The sequence below is a fragment of the Vulpes vulpes genome, chromosome 12 (genome assembly GCF_048418805.1).
Source record: "Vulpes vulpes isolate BD-2025 chromosome 12, VulVul3, whole genome shotgun sequence".
In the NCBI taxonomy this organism is placed as follows: domain Eukaryota; kingdom Metazoa; phylum Chordata; class Mammalia; order Carnivora; family Canidae; genus Vulpes; species Vulpes vulpes.
The window spans coordinates 106,458,607-106,473,901 of NC_132791.1; the positions used below are offsets into that span (position 1 = coordinate 106,458,607).

Here is a 15,295-nt window from a genome sequence, read left to right on the forward strand (position 1 = left end):
CCAAGCGGCTCTCAAATCTTTTGTTCAGAGTTGCAGAGCCCATCATCCAAATGCATACTTAACAAAGAAAAAAAAAAACAAGAAACCCATAAAAATTGGTAGTCCTGCGGGATGGGGGAGAGGAGGGGGAGGGAAGGCACGAGGCGGGGGGGTGGATGCAAGACTTCTTTTTGTTTTCGACTTTGGAAGCACATAACATCTATTATGTCTTCAAAAAAGTAAAGCAGTTTTTCAGGCTGGAAGCCCACGATGTAAAGTGGCTGAGAGCAGAGCTGCTTTGGCAGAAGGCGGTGGGAGGGGTGGTGGGCAGAGACTAAGCTCTTATTTTATAGCGGGGGGGGGGGGGGGGGGGGGGGGGGGGGGGTGTAAGCCCAGGGAGCCCGGCTACCTCTCCGGCCCTTTCTTTCCATAAGACGTATTCAGAAAGGGCTAAATATACTCCCCTGAAGAAATGAAACAGCCAATCCTTTTGAAAGATTTATTTTTAATTAAAAAATAAAAGTTATCTTAACATGTCTGCTTTGCAGCTTCAGAGATGGCAACTCAATAAAGCAAGAAAAACCAGGCTTCTCAGTTCTCGGGTCACCTGACTGTCTTATAGTGGGTACAAAGGCACACGTGTCTTCAAACAAACTTTATTCAGGAACAATTCTAGTAACTCAGAACGCCCTTCCCTCAACTCTTCTTTGCCCACCCTCACCGGCCCCAACCTCCCCACCCTCCCACCCCCAGCAAAAAAAAAAAAAAAAACAACCAAAAAACATTAAATTCTCTTTTAAAACTACTAAATAAGTGCTGAGTCAGCAAGGAAGCCAGGCCCGCTGCCCAAGCTCCTCCACCATCTCTCTGCTGCGATGCCTGGCTGCCCAGAGGCTGGCAGGGAGAGGGCCTGGCAGTCCTCCGCCACCCCAGAGCCAGGGTGGGGCTGGCCACACGGCCGGGTGCTGGTACCCAGCCCCGCAGCCCTCACCTGGGGGTAGAGGGGGAGCAGGCAGTTCCAAGGCACTGTCTCCCTTCATCAAGGGCATCTCGTGGCTAAAGCAGCCTTTTGGGAAGAGAAAGGCCTGTAAGGCAAGCAAAAGTCTTCGTCAAACGCTTGGGATGAAACCACTGAGCACCCAGGAAGATGCTCATCTCTTCTCCCCGAGTTTGCCAGGCTTTGGGAAGCGGATCTCTTTCTAGCCTCCCTGACTCCCCTCTTTCCATTTCCTCCCCGTCTCCCCCTTCCCTCCCCCACAAAGAGTTTTTATTTTAGCTTGATGGTGGGGGTTCCGAAGAGGCTACTGGCAACTCCTGGGGCTGGCCGGGGGGCTCTGCTCCGTCCACGGGGACATCGCATGCTTTTGGTTCCTGGGCGTCACAGAGCTCCTCCTGTCCCTGGGAGGGTGCGAGGTGCTCCTGGCTCTGGGCCTGGCTGTTCATCTTCTCCTCAGCCTCAATCTCTTCCGATGTGGGGATGGAGTTCTTCTTGGGGCGACCTTTGGGTTTTGTGGGTGCTTCCTGTCCACCTTTCAGAACCTGTGTGGGAGGAAAAAGCATCCTTAAATGCAAGAAATACCGTCCTCCCTCTACTTTCCCATGCAACAGCGTCTAGGCCATTCCTTCCCAGCAGTGAGGGTCTGCAAGAAGTACTTTCAACCCAGCACTTCTAGAGTATAAAGACATTGTCATTCTTTATTATGATTATGATTTTAGAGCGACATTTTTTTTAGGATTTTATTCACTATTTCTATGAGGGAAAGAAAGAGAGTGAGTGAGCATGAGTGGGGGGAGGGACAGAGGGAGAAACAGACCCCCCGCCGAGCAGGGAGCCTACCACTGGGCCTTGACCCCAGGATCATGACCTGAGCCAAAGGCAGACGCTTCACTGACGGAGCCACCCAGGCGCCCCAAGACATCTTCATTCTTTAAATATTCAATGCACTTTCAGTAAGCATCACATATTTTGGCTTTAAATAAGATGACCACAAACATATTTTTAAAAATCCAACTTCAACAGTAAGGAAGGAAGTAAAAAAATATGAATGTAGTATCTATCAAGTTGACAAGTTAAAGAGACCATATTTGCAGCAAGCAGGAAAATACATACTCTAGTGTGGACGTGTAATTGGTACAACCTTCTGAAAAGGCAATCTGAGAATTCAGCTCAGACAACCCTGTTGGCCGTGTCAGGATCATGAATGATTTTTACATTTTTTTCTTTCTTTTTTTAAAATATTTTATTTATTTATTCAGGAGAGACGCAGAGAGTGAGAGAGGCAGAGACACAGGCAGAGGAAGAAGCAGGCTCCTCTCAGGGAGCCCAACGTGGAACTCGATCCCGGGTCTCCAGGATCACGCCCCAGGCTGCAGGCGGCACTAAACAGCTGAGCCACCTGGGCTGCCCTTACATTTTTTTTCTTTATGCATTTTCACATTCTCTAATTTTTTGGTACAATGATCACATGTACGTTATTTCCAGAATCAGAAAAAAAAATGTTACAAGAAATATACAAGTGAATCGCTCAAAGCCGTAGTAGAGACATAGAACGTTCCAGCTAGTTTTGACAGGAGAATAACTCAATTAAATTCTCACTCTGCTACTTAATCAGCTTTGTCTCTGGGAGAGTTCTTTAAAGGCTGAGCCTCAGTTTCCTCATCTACAAAACAGAGATAATAATACCTCATCTCACAGCCCAGAACAGGCCTCCCACATTCCTCGCCTGGTTAACTCAGCTTAGCGAATGCTTCTTCTCCTGGGAGCCTTCCTTGACCTCCCAAGACTACAGTCAAAGGCCCTCCACCAGATAGGCTGTGAGCTCTTACACTTCCCCCACTGACACACTTTTCATAAACCACAGTCACCGCCTGTTTACTGGCCTGTCCTTCCCACTCAGCCCCTGCACACAGGAGGCATCCAATAACTGGTGTTGAACAATGAGCCTTTCCCTCCAGAAGGATATAAAGCAAGAGAAATAACAGTGCCCCAAATAGCCTTTGCGGATCTCAAAGGACTTGCACATTGATTACCCCAGTGTGTGACATCCACAGGAATACCATGACATACAAAGGGAGAACTTTAAAAATGTGCATTATGTATTGCTTTAGAATGTAACGGACAGGCCCTTCTTCCACTGGCTCTGAACTCTGGGCTGGTGTAGCTGCTGATTTTCCAGGCAGCTCGTAAGAAGAGCCTCAGGAGAACCTGGATTGGCACAGATCATTGGGACCGAAACATATTTTTTGCTAGTTACACAACTAGCTGAGTCTTCTCGTCCGTAGTCAAACACAGGTTCCTTGAGGATAAACCCTGCATCTATCCCTTGCTTCATGCTCCAGACAAATAACTTACGACCAACTCGACACAGGCACTCAATACTATTCTCTTTCCTTTGAGAGAAGCACAGGACCTCCAGGTGTTGAATTGTAAGAATGAATGTAGTGACTCAATAAGCTGTAAGTTCCTTTTATCAAACAGCTTTATTGAGATACAATTCACGCGCCATACACGGCATCCATTCAGAGTGACAATCTGGTGATTTTTAGAACAGTCAGAATTGTACGACCATCACCAGATTCCAACTTTAGAACATCACCCCTGAAAAGAAACCCCACACCCATTAACAGCTGCCCCGTATTTCTCCCCAGCCCCTGCTCCCCAACCCTAGGCAACCACGAACCTGCCTTCTGTCTCTACAAATTTGCCTACTCAGGACATTTCATATGACTTGAGTCACACAGTACGTCATTCTCTGAGACTGGCTTCTTTTCACTCAGCATAATGCTTTCAAGGGTCATCCATGCCATAGCCTTTATCAATATTTCAATTCCCTTTTATGGCCAACTAATATCCTTTATAGGAATATACCGCATGCCATTCACCCATTCATCAGTCGATAGATACTTGGGTTGCTTCTACCTCGTGTCTTTTGTGAATAGTGCTGCTATGAAGACGAATATAGAAGCATCTGTTCACTTCTTTGGGGTGGATCCCTACAAGTGGAGTTACTGGGCCGTATGGTAACTCTATGTTTTTCTTGAGGAACTTCCAGACTGTTTTCCAAGGTGATTTCACCACGTTCCAATGAGCAGTTTATGAGGGTTCCAGTTCTCTGGACCCTCCGCAATACCTGATGGCTTGCCTCGCTGACTACAGCCATGCTAGTGGGTAGACCGTGCTATTCCACGTCTGTGAGTTGCATTTCCCTGATGACTAAGGGAGATGGGCATCTTTTCCTGTGTTTATGGGCCAGCCATACATCTTCTTTAGACAGATGCCTATTCAAATCCTTCACCCATTTGAAAATTTGGTTGTCTTTTAATTACCGAGCTGTAAGTGCTTTTTATACACGTTCTGGATACAAGTCCACTGTCAGATGCAAGATTAGCCAAGGTGTTCTCCCATTCTGTGCATTGTCTGTGCACCTTCTTGGTGATGTCCTTCACAGCACAAAGCTTCTCAGGTGTGAGGAAGTCCACTTTATTTTCTCTTTCCTTGCCCCCGCTTTTGGTGTGCTTGAAGGATCTTGCCAAATCCAAGGCCGTGAATATTTACTCTTGAATTTTCTTCTAAGGCTTTTACAATTTTAGCTTTTACATTTAGGTCCATGGTTCACTTTAAGTTATTTTTTTGTATAAGGTGTGAGGAAACCCATAAGTTCTCAATAAACACCTCCTTTTAGCTGGGAATCTACTCAGCCACTGCACTTTCCATGCACACAGCTAACGCACAAATACGAAGGGGACCTCTAACGAGGTACGGATGCTGACAGGATCCACCTCTGGGGAGAAGGCGTCCCTGTATTCCTTTTCACATAAGTCAGCATCTGATTTTTATTCCACTCTGAGTGCAGGCTGTTGAAAGTGCCCAGATGTGCCAAGACGGAGTTTACGTGTTGAAAGCCGCTCCACTTGGTATGAAAGAGGTTATACAAAATTAAGTTGCCCCATATAGTAATCAAGTTAAAAAAGGGCAGGTCTAAGGAAGCCACCTAATTGGCAAAAGAAAGTCCAGCCCAGCAATTAGAGAACACCACCCACACAGCTTGGATAGACCCCACCTGGCTGTTTTCCTACCGCATGAAAAAAAAAAAGAAAAAAGAAAAACAATCAGACCATTTTCTAAATGGAATAAAACATTCCAGCGCGAGCAATAATTAGGAGATAACTACGCTCTTGGCTGTTTCCCGCACTCGACCTCTGGCCCTTTGCCTCCCAGCACACCTGAGACGTGCAATTATCTCACACCGTCCCATGCCAGGAGCTGCGCATTCTCATGCACCCCGTGCCCCCACCCCCCGGGATCCCTCCTTCCAAATTATTCCTAAAGCCAATTTAGGCCCCCTTGGTTGAGGGAGTCCAGACATCCCACCACACCCGAGGTCACCCACCTCTCGGAAAAACAGCTCGACACCACCTGCTTACACTAGCTGTGCTGGCTGCCAGCTGCAGCTCCCCTCCTCCCCCCAAAACGCTTACACTAGATATTCAAATGCTCTGCTGCTGAAGATGTCAGGACAGGCCTGCTTCCTTCCCAAGGTGCTCGGGTGGGCGACGGGCAGTTTGAGAGCAGAGCATGGAAAGGCAGTGCAGGGAGGGACCTCCTGCCTCCCCTCATTGCTCAGACTGGAAACCGAGCAGGCGCAGGTAGTCATGGCCAAAGAGGAGGCCAAGGTCAGGGCTGAGTTTGAACACAAAACCCTGCCCACCCGAGTCCAAAGCTCTTACCAATAGCTCATGGTGCATCATGAGCAAGGGGGACGTAAGATGTGCTGCTGTCGTTCCTGACTTTGACATGTATCTGCAGCGACCTGGTCTCCCTGCAGACCCTGTAACCCCATGACCCAGTGTCACGGCCTCCTGAACTGCGGGGCTTCCTGCCCCTTTGCCTCTGCCTTCACCGGCAGCTCTCTGCAGCAGGGAGACTCCGACACACTGATGACCGTTTCCATGAAGCTGAAAAGCAAGTGCGGATTCTCCAGCACAGACCCCTTCCCGTCCAGCCTGAAGATGCAACACGACCTCAGAGGGGGCCCCATGCTATGGCTTTGGGTGGGAGCAGGCCCAGCAGGTGCGGAACAAGAAAAAGCAAACAGCCAGGGTCCCTCGCATCCAGAAGAAAGGTTCAGGGCCCCAGCAGCCCGCAGAATTCATTTTCGGCCTATGTTTTCCGGCCTCCAAAAGTGTGGGTTCTCTGGGGACATGGGTTACATGGCTAGGTCAATAATAATAATAATAATAATAATAATAATAATAATAAAGAAGAAGGAGGAGGAGGAGGAAGAGAGGATGGCAGCTAACGTTTCTCAGCTGCACACTGTGCAGCGAGCACTGCTGTCAGGCTTTTACAGGGAATAAAGGAGCTCACGCAGGACCACGACCCTACAAGGAACAGAGGTCCTGGGCATCTTACTCATGAGGAAACAGGCCCACAGAGGTTAAGTAACCTGCTCCAGATCACACAGAAAGTAACCAGCAGCCGCTTCATGGAACTGTCGACTGTCCGGAGACTGGCAGCAGAAGAGGATGGTGGTGTGTGGTCTGCGGCCCACCCGAGTCTGTGACGGGAAGTGGGGACCCACGGGGATCCTCTCGCAGAGTCGTGTCTGAGAGCTGAAAGAGATCCCTGAATGCTGAGGCGCGTTCAGCCTGTTGCGAAACACCCTGGGTCCTCCTGGAACCCCGGGCCGAACAGAAATGGAACAGGGGGTGAGCGTCCCACCTCATGTGCAAGACGAAATTTACCCAACCCGCTATAGGTTACACACGCTGACCGGTAAAAACTAGTCAGAGATGCTATCTGGCCGCTGGCAGCGCTCTCCTTGGCCGCCGTGGGAGGAACTCTTGAGAATCAAGTGCTAATCTTTTTCCAGTTCCAATTAGGTTACTAGCCTTGAGACATCTTTATTACCCAATTAGCTTTTTCTTTTCCTCCCAGTACTTGAAGAGATAGCCTTGAAAGAGTTCTAGCAGGAAAACATATGAGGCAATCGGGATCCCAACAATGCCCCGCTGTTCTGGGGGAGTCAGAAGGGGGGCCCACAACGGAAGCACCCCTGAGCTCCGGCCCTTCGGAAGTAGTTCCAGTGCCCCGGATGCTCCCGCCCGGGACACGCTTGCACCCTTGCCACCTGTGCTCACCACACTCCTATTCGGTCCACCAAAACCAGTTCCGACGGCACCTCTTCCAGGAAGCCCTCCCTTTCTCTACCCTGGTTCTGAACCCAGGAAACCCCACCGTGGCCCAGATCACTCTGAACACTTACTAGTTCCACAGGTCGGCCTCCTCCCACTTGACGGGAGTACTTTTTTCTAATTTTATTTTGTAGTGGACCGACTCGTGACTTATCGTGGCGTCTCCGCGGCCTGGTGCTCCATTCATAAGCTCAAGATGCAACTGCTGGAGTGAACGCAGAGCTCGGCGCTCCTGCCTCCGAAGGGGGCTGAATGTGGCCGGCCTGTGGCATGCTCTCTGGGCGTAAATCTGCTAAGTTGCTCCCATTTTGCTTTACGTGACATGGATGACCCTCCACAACCAGCTCACGCCTGTGCCAGCCGCGCGGCGGCTGGTGAACAACAAGTGACGTCAGAGGCCAAGGCACACGCTCGTCCCACAGGCATCGGGTGGTGCTGGCAGGGATGGCAAACCTTCAGTTCGTTAATCATCTGACTCACGAAGAGATTGCTGATAACCGATTTCAACAATGCCTCTGCCACTCAGGAGACACTGATTTCGATGATGATGATTGACGAGGAAGGAGGTGGGTGGCGGACTTGCCCAAAATCAGCCAGGGAGGGACAGGCATGGGAACTCGGCCCAGAGCTTCTGACTCCCAGATCTGGTTCTTTCCGAGATCAGCTCCCCGGGAGGTTTCTGCCATCGTGTTTATGCGTCTCAGCAATCCTCGAGGTGTTGGAATGACTACGTATTTAATCGAATCCCATTTATCCCTCAATTTCTCCCTGCACCCTTCTCAAATACCCAATAATCATAATTCACCATCAAGTGCTCCCTAACTGCTTTCTGGACCTTGATCCTCCAATGAGATCACAAAAGCCGTGGACGCAGGTTTGTATCTTATTTCATCACTTCCTACTGTGCCTGGGATGAGGCACAGTTCGCAAGAGATGCTAACACACATCTGTGGATTCATCCAGCATATGTGTGTTTGTACTGACATCTCGGCCCCACTCTGCGCGCCCTCCAGGAGCCACGCCACTTGCACCTGAACATCCTTCCCGCGCAGGCCCAGGTCCCCAAAGAGGAAATGATGAGATTTTCCCAGGAATTCCCTTCCAGGAACATAATAAATGCTGCCCTGTTGGCTTTCTAAAAAAAAAAAAAAAAAAATGTTCCCCAGTAATATTAATTTACAATGTATTTATTTTTCTCATCGTTAGCAGACAACGGCAAAAACGAAAGTTTTCAGAAAAAAAATTATTGGACAAAAGCACAAAGTTGAGAAAATGGCTCAGTATCTACTAGTTATTACAAATATCTATTAACTTACCACTTTCCCTAAACAACTAGGGGCGGGAGATGAACCTCAGTTTTAGTCATTGTTTAAAAAAAACAAAACGAAACCAAAAAACCCCATCATATTCCAGCCCCTGAACACCAGGAAAAAATGGCTTGTGACCAGATGGGTCTGCCAATGAGACTGTCACCCAAACAGGCCTGGCCCGCCTGGTCTGCACCAGTGAGGCACAGGTTCACAGGATACCTGGTCTCTCAAGAGAACAGGCCGCTTTCCACCCTCTTTTCCCAGCTCACCCCTTTTCTCTGGACTTTGACCTTTTCCCCTGTGGTTTACAAAACTGTCAATGAAACACTCAGCTACTTTGGGAAATTTGGATTTAACAGATTTTTCAGATTTGCTCTTTTTAAAAAAAAAAAAAGAATGATGATGAAGCAGAGTCTGTCAAATTTGGAGACATATATTTGGGGTTTTTTGGTTGGAGAGATGTTTATGCTAATAGGTCCGTTTAGAAACCAAAGATGGAATGATTCATTAGCTGGGCAGGGAAGCAGTGTTAGGGAAGCCATAGCCATTATACCTGAGCATCAGAGGAACCTGGGAGCTTGTTAACACACGTCTTCCCAGCCCTGTCACCGTCCTCTGCACTCGGGATCTTGGGAAGGCCTAGAGTTCTGCATTTTTACCTGCAATCCAGGTTACTCTGACACCCACTAAAGCTTGAGAATGCCTGCATTACAGCACGCAGAGCCGCAGGGACAGATGTGCCCTATATGTCATTATACACAAAGAGCACCGACTTCTATTCTTAGCTACTGGTGGGAGGGGGGAAGGAAGTTCTTTGAAAAGGCTAGCAGGTGGGGTTAAAACTAGCAACTGAGAAGCTTGTGGGCTTTCTTTTATTTCTAAGGAAACTCTGAAAAAGAATATCCTTCTGGTCAGGAAATGCAGGTCAGCAGGAATGGCTTATCTGACCGTTCCAACTGCCTGCCTCCCAGCCAGCAGCATGAAAGGTCTTCCACTCTCTGGAACCCAAACCACCAAATGGTCCCTCCTGCCTTCTTCCCAGCCCTGTAGTGAGACTTTTCCCCGTCATGATGGGTGCACGGGGACCCTCCCTCTCTCCCTTCTTACCATTTTCTTCCACTTCATCCTACGGTTCTGATACCAAGTCTTCACTTGCAGTTGAGTGAGGCCCAGAGACTGGGCCAAGTCCAACCTAGAAGGCGTGAGATACAAAGGAAGGATGAGTAGAGATGCGGTCCTGTGGACTAGCTCCATGCACTGCTATCAAAGCGTGGACTTCCCCCATTAAACTGGTTCTTCCCCAAAGAGCTTTACTTTCCTTCCAAGAATCTCATGGATGAAACTCTGGGAACCTAAGAAACAGGTGCCTACAACCCAATGACACCCGACTCCTGGGGCCGTCATCCTGGAAACATTCACTGTCTACCCTGGACCCAAAAAGGATTTCTCAGCCATGATTGCAAAGTCCCCTTTCTGACCTGACAAGAGTCTTTACTGGGATCCTGTACAAAATGAGGACTCTGACCCCAAATCCAAACTGGAAAGGAAAAGTAAAGACCTATCATCCTTGTCAAAATCCTGCTCATCACCCCAGATCCAGCACAAGCCCCCCTATCTTGCAGGCAAGCCTCCCTACTCCCATGACACCTCCCCAGGTTATGCCCTCTGGACCTTCCCACTGGTCAGCCAGCACCTGCGTGGCTCCACGTTCTCAAATGTTCTCTAACTGCTTCCCATGAGCCATTTCTGCCTCCCTGACTCAACTGCAAGGGCTTCCTTTCTGTCCACAAAAGTGCCTATCATGCTCTAAATCCAGACCAAGGGCTCAAAAATACTTTCTGATGGATGGGCTCATTCATTGTAGCTGCCCTAACCTGTCATAATGTGGGGTTCCAAAAGAAACCTTAAATCGGTGCCCCCTCCTGTTCCCCATTCTCCTGCTGGTTTAACCATGGTTCTGCATTTCTCTGTAGCCTTCTGGAAAGTCCTGAATGTCAAAGCCATTCCTGGGAAGTGTGAGGCTGGAGCTACTCCAGTAACACAGCAACCAATTCCCCAGTACCACGGCATCCCAGGCCCGATGCTCAGCCCCTGACGCACACTGTCTTATTTGTTCTTTTCACAACACTGTGAGGTGGGTATAATTATTCCCATGTTATGCATGAGAGACCTGAAGCTTGGAGAGATTAGGATCCCTCGGTGACCATGGCCAAATCCTGTCTGCTGCCCATTTTTGTGAAGAATATTTTTATCGGAACACAGACACCCAGTGGTCTGTGTACTGTCTGGGGCTGCTTTCAGGCTACGGCCTCAGAGTAGAGTGGTTGTGACAGAGACTGTAACGGCTCACAAAGCTGAAATTATTTTCTCTCTGGTCCTACACAAGGAAAATTTTGCTGACCCCTGGTCGATGATCCTAGCATGAGAGGCGGAGCCTCTCACCTACTTCCATCCGACTTGCCTGCCTCCTCCTGGACGGGGCTCCCCTCCACCCACCATATTTTTTGTACAAGTTAGATCTGTCCAGGGGAAGCTCTTGCTCTGGTTTTTGTGGAGCTAATGCACGGATGTCACATCACAAGGTGTTAGCAAACAACCCGACCGGAGCACATTAAATGAGACAGAGAACTCAGTCCTCAAGACTACTACTGTGGGCCGATCTTGAGAAGAACCCCAGACCTACCTGAGCACCGGCCGGAAGGACCACCTCCTCGAGCCAACATTAGCTGTCACCCTGTGGCTCTAACCCTGCTCAATGCAGCAGTATGGACTTCCAGAGCGGCAGCTTGGGATGGGCTCCCTAGACACAGGGAGCGGTGCTCACCACCACTTCCCAACTCCTGGATTTCTGAGGATTACAGTTCTGAGGCTTCTGAGGATTATAATTTGTGGCTCTGAGGTCCCTTATGTCACACAAATCTCTGCAGCCACTAAGCCTGAGGCATGGGGACTCCCAGGTGCCAGTTCTTGGTGGCAACTTTCTCTCCCCAGGGAGCACTGAGCAGTGTCACACCATGAGGAGGACCAACGGGCATCAGCAGTGAAGGTTCCAGGTGCTACCTGCTGGCACTGCCAGGTGCAGGGTCCCCTGCTCCAACCAGAGCCCACGATTTAAATCCCCAGTAATACAGACTTTCTTCAGAACCCTTCGGAACCTGTGTCACACGTGCATTCACACGGATCCGGCTGTCCCAGGGCAAGGGCTACTGGGAGCCAGCAGTTTCAGTGAAGGGGATTAGCAGACAGAAGGCGAACTCCCAGCGCCAACAGCACTGAGCTCTCCCCACCGAAGAAGCCTGCTTCCCAGGCAGCCGTTCATTAGGAACCAAACACCCAGGGGCTGTCCCCCAGGCTTCTGGCCTCCCGGGCGCCCACTGCACCTCCCAGCCCGGTTCACCTGAGGCCATCAGGTGCATTAGTCAAGGGCAGGCTCCGTGCACAGCTCTGCCTTAGCAAATGGGGTTAGCTCACTTGGGAAAAATGCACCCCTGACTCACTCTGGCTTCACTGTCATCAGCTTTCTCTCATTACCTGCCACCGTTACAAATTCTCACTTCCCTGCATATTCGCTTAAATGGGGTCACCTAGGGAACTGGAGAAACAAACAGGGCGGGGGGGGGGGGGGGGGGGGGGGGCGGGGGAGGAAGCTGTGGGAGGAGGCCGTGCTCATGGCCCTGGTCACGTAGGGAGGTGAGAAACATGGGAGAGGGAGGGTGAAGGCGGCAGCTTCCATGCCAGCCAGATGGTGTCCTTCTCCCCAGGCAAGTGAATCAATCCTGCGTAGGTCACCTGAGAGGTGCCTGGGCAGGTAGCAGGAAGTCCCAGGAGCTTGAGGAGGAATTAGCATTTCTGTTAGAATGTTCTCTGGCTTTTAGAAAGTAAGCCTAGAATGTTCCCCAGGCTGTGGAAGCCCTTTTGGTGGGCCCCCAGGCAAGTCCTAAACAAGGCCCCCGCCTCACCTGGCCGCCCACCTCTCCGAGGCTCCCCACTAGCCGCTGAGGGGGTCAGAAGAGCTGCTGATACCCGGGGAGCCCTCTGTCAATCCCCAGCTTCCAGCCGCATCTCCACCATCTGGCCAAAGGCTCCCCAGCTGCTCAAGTCCAAACAGAACTCCCTCTTTCCTCCACCAAACCCACACGGCCTTGGCCTTGCAACTTCGGTCACGCTATCCCTGTCCACGCAGTGGCCCATCCAGGAGACGCAGCCTTCCCAGCTGTCTCCTCTCTTCCTCAAGCCTCTTCAAGCCAACGTCAACTCTGTCCATTCCATCTTCAAAACTGTTCTCCAACCTATCCCCCCTTCCCTGTTCCCACTCTCACCACCTTCAGTGACGATCCCCAGACTCCCTCCCAGTCCCCTGCTCCATCCTCTCCCCCTGAGATCAACCACTTATGGTGCCACCAAGGTGGCGAGTCTAAAGTGTAAACCTGGCCATGTCCCTTCCAGCTCTCAGTGGCTGCCAGTGAAGACCAAGTCCGGGTTCTTTGGCCAGGTATCCGAGCCTTCCCACCTCCAGCCTCGTCTCCTGCCACGCTCCCGTGTGCGCCCCGGTCTGTAGACATCCCGACCACTTGCAGTTCCCTCCACAGGCCCGGTGAGACGGCCTCCGTGCCTGTGTGTGCCATTCCCCATGGAACCGGAGCTCCTCTGCCTCCTCTGAGAGGCCTTCCCAACCCCGGCCTGACACAGTCAGCACTGTCTCTATACTCCTCCAGGCCTTGGTAACATCCTGGCCCCGGGACCCGTGCCCTGTGTCATAGCTACCTGTTGTCCTTCCCTACGATCTCCTCCAGAGTAGGCCTCTTGTCTCCTGCTTTCTGGACTCACAGCCTCTGCCACAGCGCCCTGCACACAGTAAAGTCCCCACCACACAGCTGATGAGCACTCGAGGAACTGAATCAGTAAGCGAGTGCCCTTTGGTCAGTGATTTGTATACTCCTCTCCCATTTAAATTTGGGTCAAACAGCTACTAACTAGCTTAGGAGATGCATCTGAGTTTTCTTCCCTTTCCCCTTAATGGGACTACGGTCAAACCTCATAGGGACAAGCAAGTGAGCAAAAGAACAGGAAAAGGGCCTAGAAAACCCTCCTGATAAATAGGATCACATATTAGCTCAGCCATCTCCAGATCCCCGGAGTTTGAAGGAACAAGGTAAGACATACATTCTTGCATATTTTGCAGCAAAGACACTAAATTAAAGAAATAAGGTGAGAGCGGACCGCTGGATGGCTCAGTGGTTTAGTGCCACCTTCGGCCAAGGGCATGATCCTGGGGTCCCAGGATCGAGTCCCACATCGGGCTCCCTGCATGGAGCCTGCTTCTCCCTCTGTCTGGGTCTCTGCCTCTCTCTCGGTGTCTCTCATGAATAAATAAATAAAATCTTTTTTTAAAAAAATAAGGTGAGATATTAAAGCCTCTGAGTAAAGCTGGGGTCACAGTCCCCTCACCTGGATCTCAAAGGGGTTTAAAGAAGGGACTTTCACCCAGGTCCTCCTCATCTCTCAGCCAAGGGGTTCTGACTTGCTGTCCATCGAATTTCTTCGAACAGCTCCTCAACCGAGGTCAAGAGCCTGGCCAGCTGGGGAGCTGGAGGGTGGGAGGAAGCCTCTGAGGCTCATGGGCCCCAGTCCCACATCGAACCCACTGCACCTGATCTTACGTGTAAGTGGCTTTAAAAACCAAACCTGGGACGCCTGGGTGGCTTCACGGTTAAGCATGTGTCTTTGGCCCAGGGCGTGATCCTGGAGTCCCAGGGTCGAGTCCCGCATTGGGCTCCCTGCGTGGAGCCTGCTTCTCCCTCTGCCTCTGTCTCTGCCCACCCTCCCCCGCCATTAATAAATAAAATCTTTAAAAAACCCACAAACAACCTGTTTTCCAGCTCACAGCCTGGGCAACCGTTCTCTAAACCCGACTGTGCCTCTCCCACTGGAGGAGCTCAACACGGGGATGGGGCAGGGGCAGGATGTCCAGCACCGGGCAGACTCCAGGGCTGCAGCGCCCAGTGCTGGCGGGCTGGGTTCTGCTGAGCAGGCCGGGCCCCGAGCCAGGACGACACCCCCACCGCACTGCGGGGCCTCCTAAAATAGTCCCGAGGCCACCCACCCCACAATGGGAGCCAAGGGCGTCTCCCCCTCCCCAGGGCCTCCCCTGCGGAAAGTCCTCTCCAGGTTCTCACCTGTCGGGGGTGGACAAGTACTTCTGCTTCTGGAATTTCTTCTCCAGGCCCATGAGCTGCAACTCGGTGAAGATGGTACGACTCCGGCGGGGCTTCTTCTGGCGCGGCGTGGGCTGCTCTGTCTCCGACTCGCTGCTGCCTAGGGCCTCACCCCCTGGGGCCTCAGCAGAGGCGGCCTCGGAGGCCGGGTGGCAGGACAGTGCCTGGGCGGCTCCCGGGGTGGCGGGGACCAGGTGGGAGATGACCGTAGGCTGTCGGGTGATCACTGAGAGGAGAGGGTATGCCCGAAGGGAAGCGGGGCCTAGAAAACACAGAGGGGGGCAGGTCATGAGAGGAGCCAGGGTGGAAGGAAGCCAGGGGCCCTCAGAGGACCACTCGCCCAGACCCATTTGATGAAGTGGGGGCGGGCCTCTGATCCTAAGGAGGGTCTCTCTCTAATGGGAGAAAGGGAAGAAGAAGAACTTCAAGACCTAGAAGTCCTGGGTGCACAGGTGAGAACACCCAAGCTCCCCATGGCCAAGAAGAGGCTCCTGCAACTCATCTGGTATTAAGAGGGCATTGCCCCCCTTTTAAACCTCTAAATTCTGATTTTATGGATATGGGTCAATAGTCTGAGCAGAAGTTGTAGAAAAAGCT

At 51.1% G+C, this 15,295-nt stretch overlaps 1 protein-coding gene across 1 annotated transcript in view; it reads right to left on the reverse strand.

Moving 5' to 3' along the window:
* Nucleotides 1-464: 464 nt before the first annotated feature.
* The window catches only part of BARX2 (BARX homeobox 2), a 74,207-nt gene continuing 59,376 nt past the window's right edge, over nt 465-15,295 (reverse strand). Inside the window, exons 2-4 of the mRNA XM_072729346.1 lie at nt 14,660-14,960; nt 9,591-9,675; nt 465-1,518 (exon numbers count right to left, since the gene is read on the reverse strand). Of these exons, the coding sequence (XP_072585447.1) occupies nt 1,252-1,518; nt 9,591-9,675; nt 14,660-14,960 (653 nt within the window). The 3' untranslated portion in view covers nt 465-1,251. The remainder of the gene's footprint in view (nt 1,519-9,590; nt 9,676-14,659; nt 14,961-15,295) is intronic.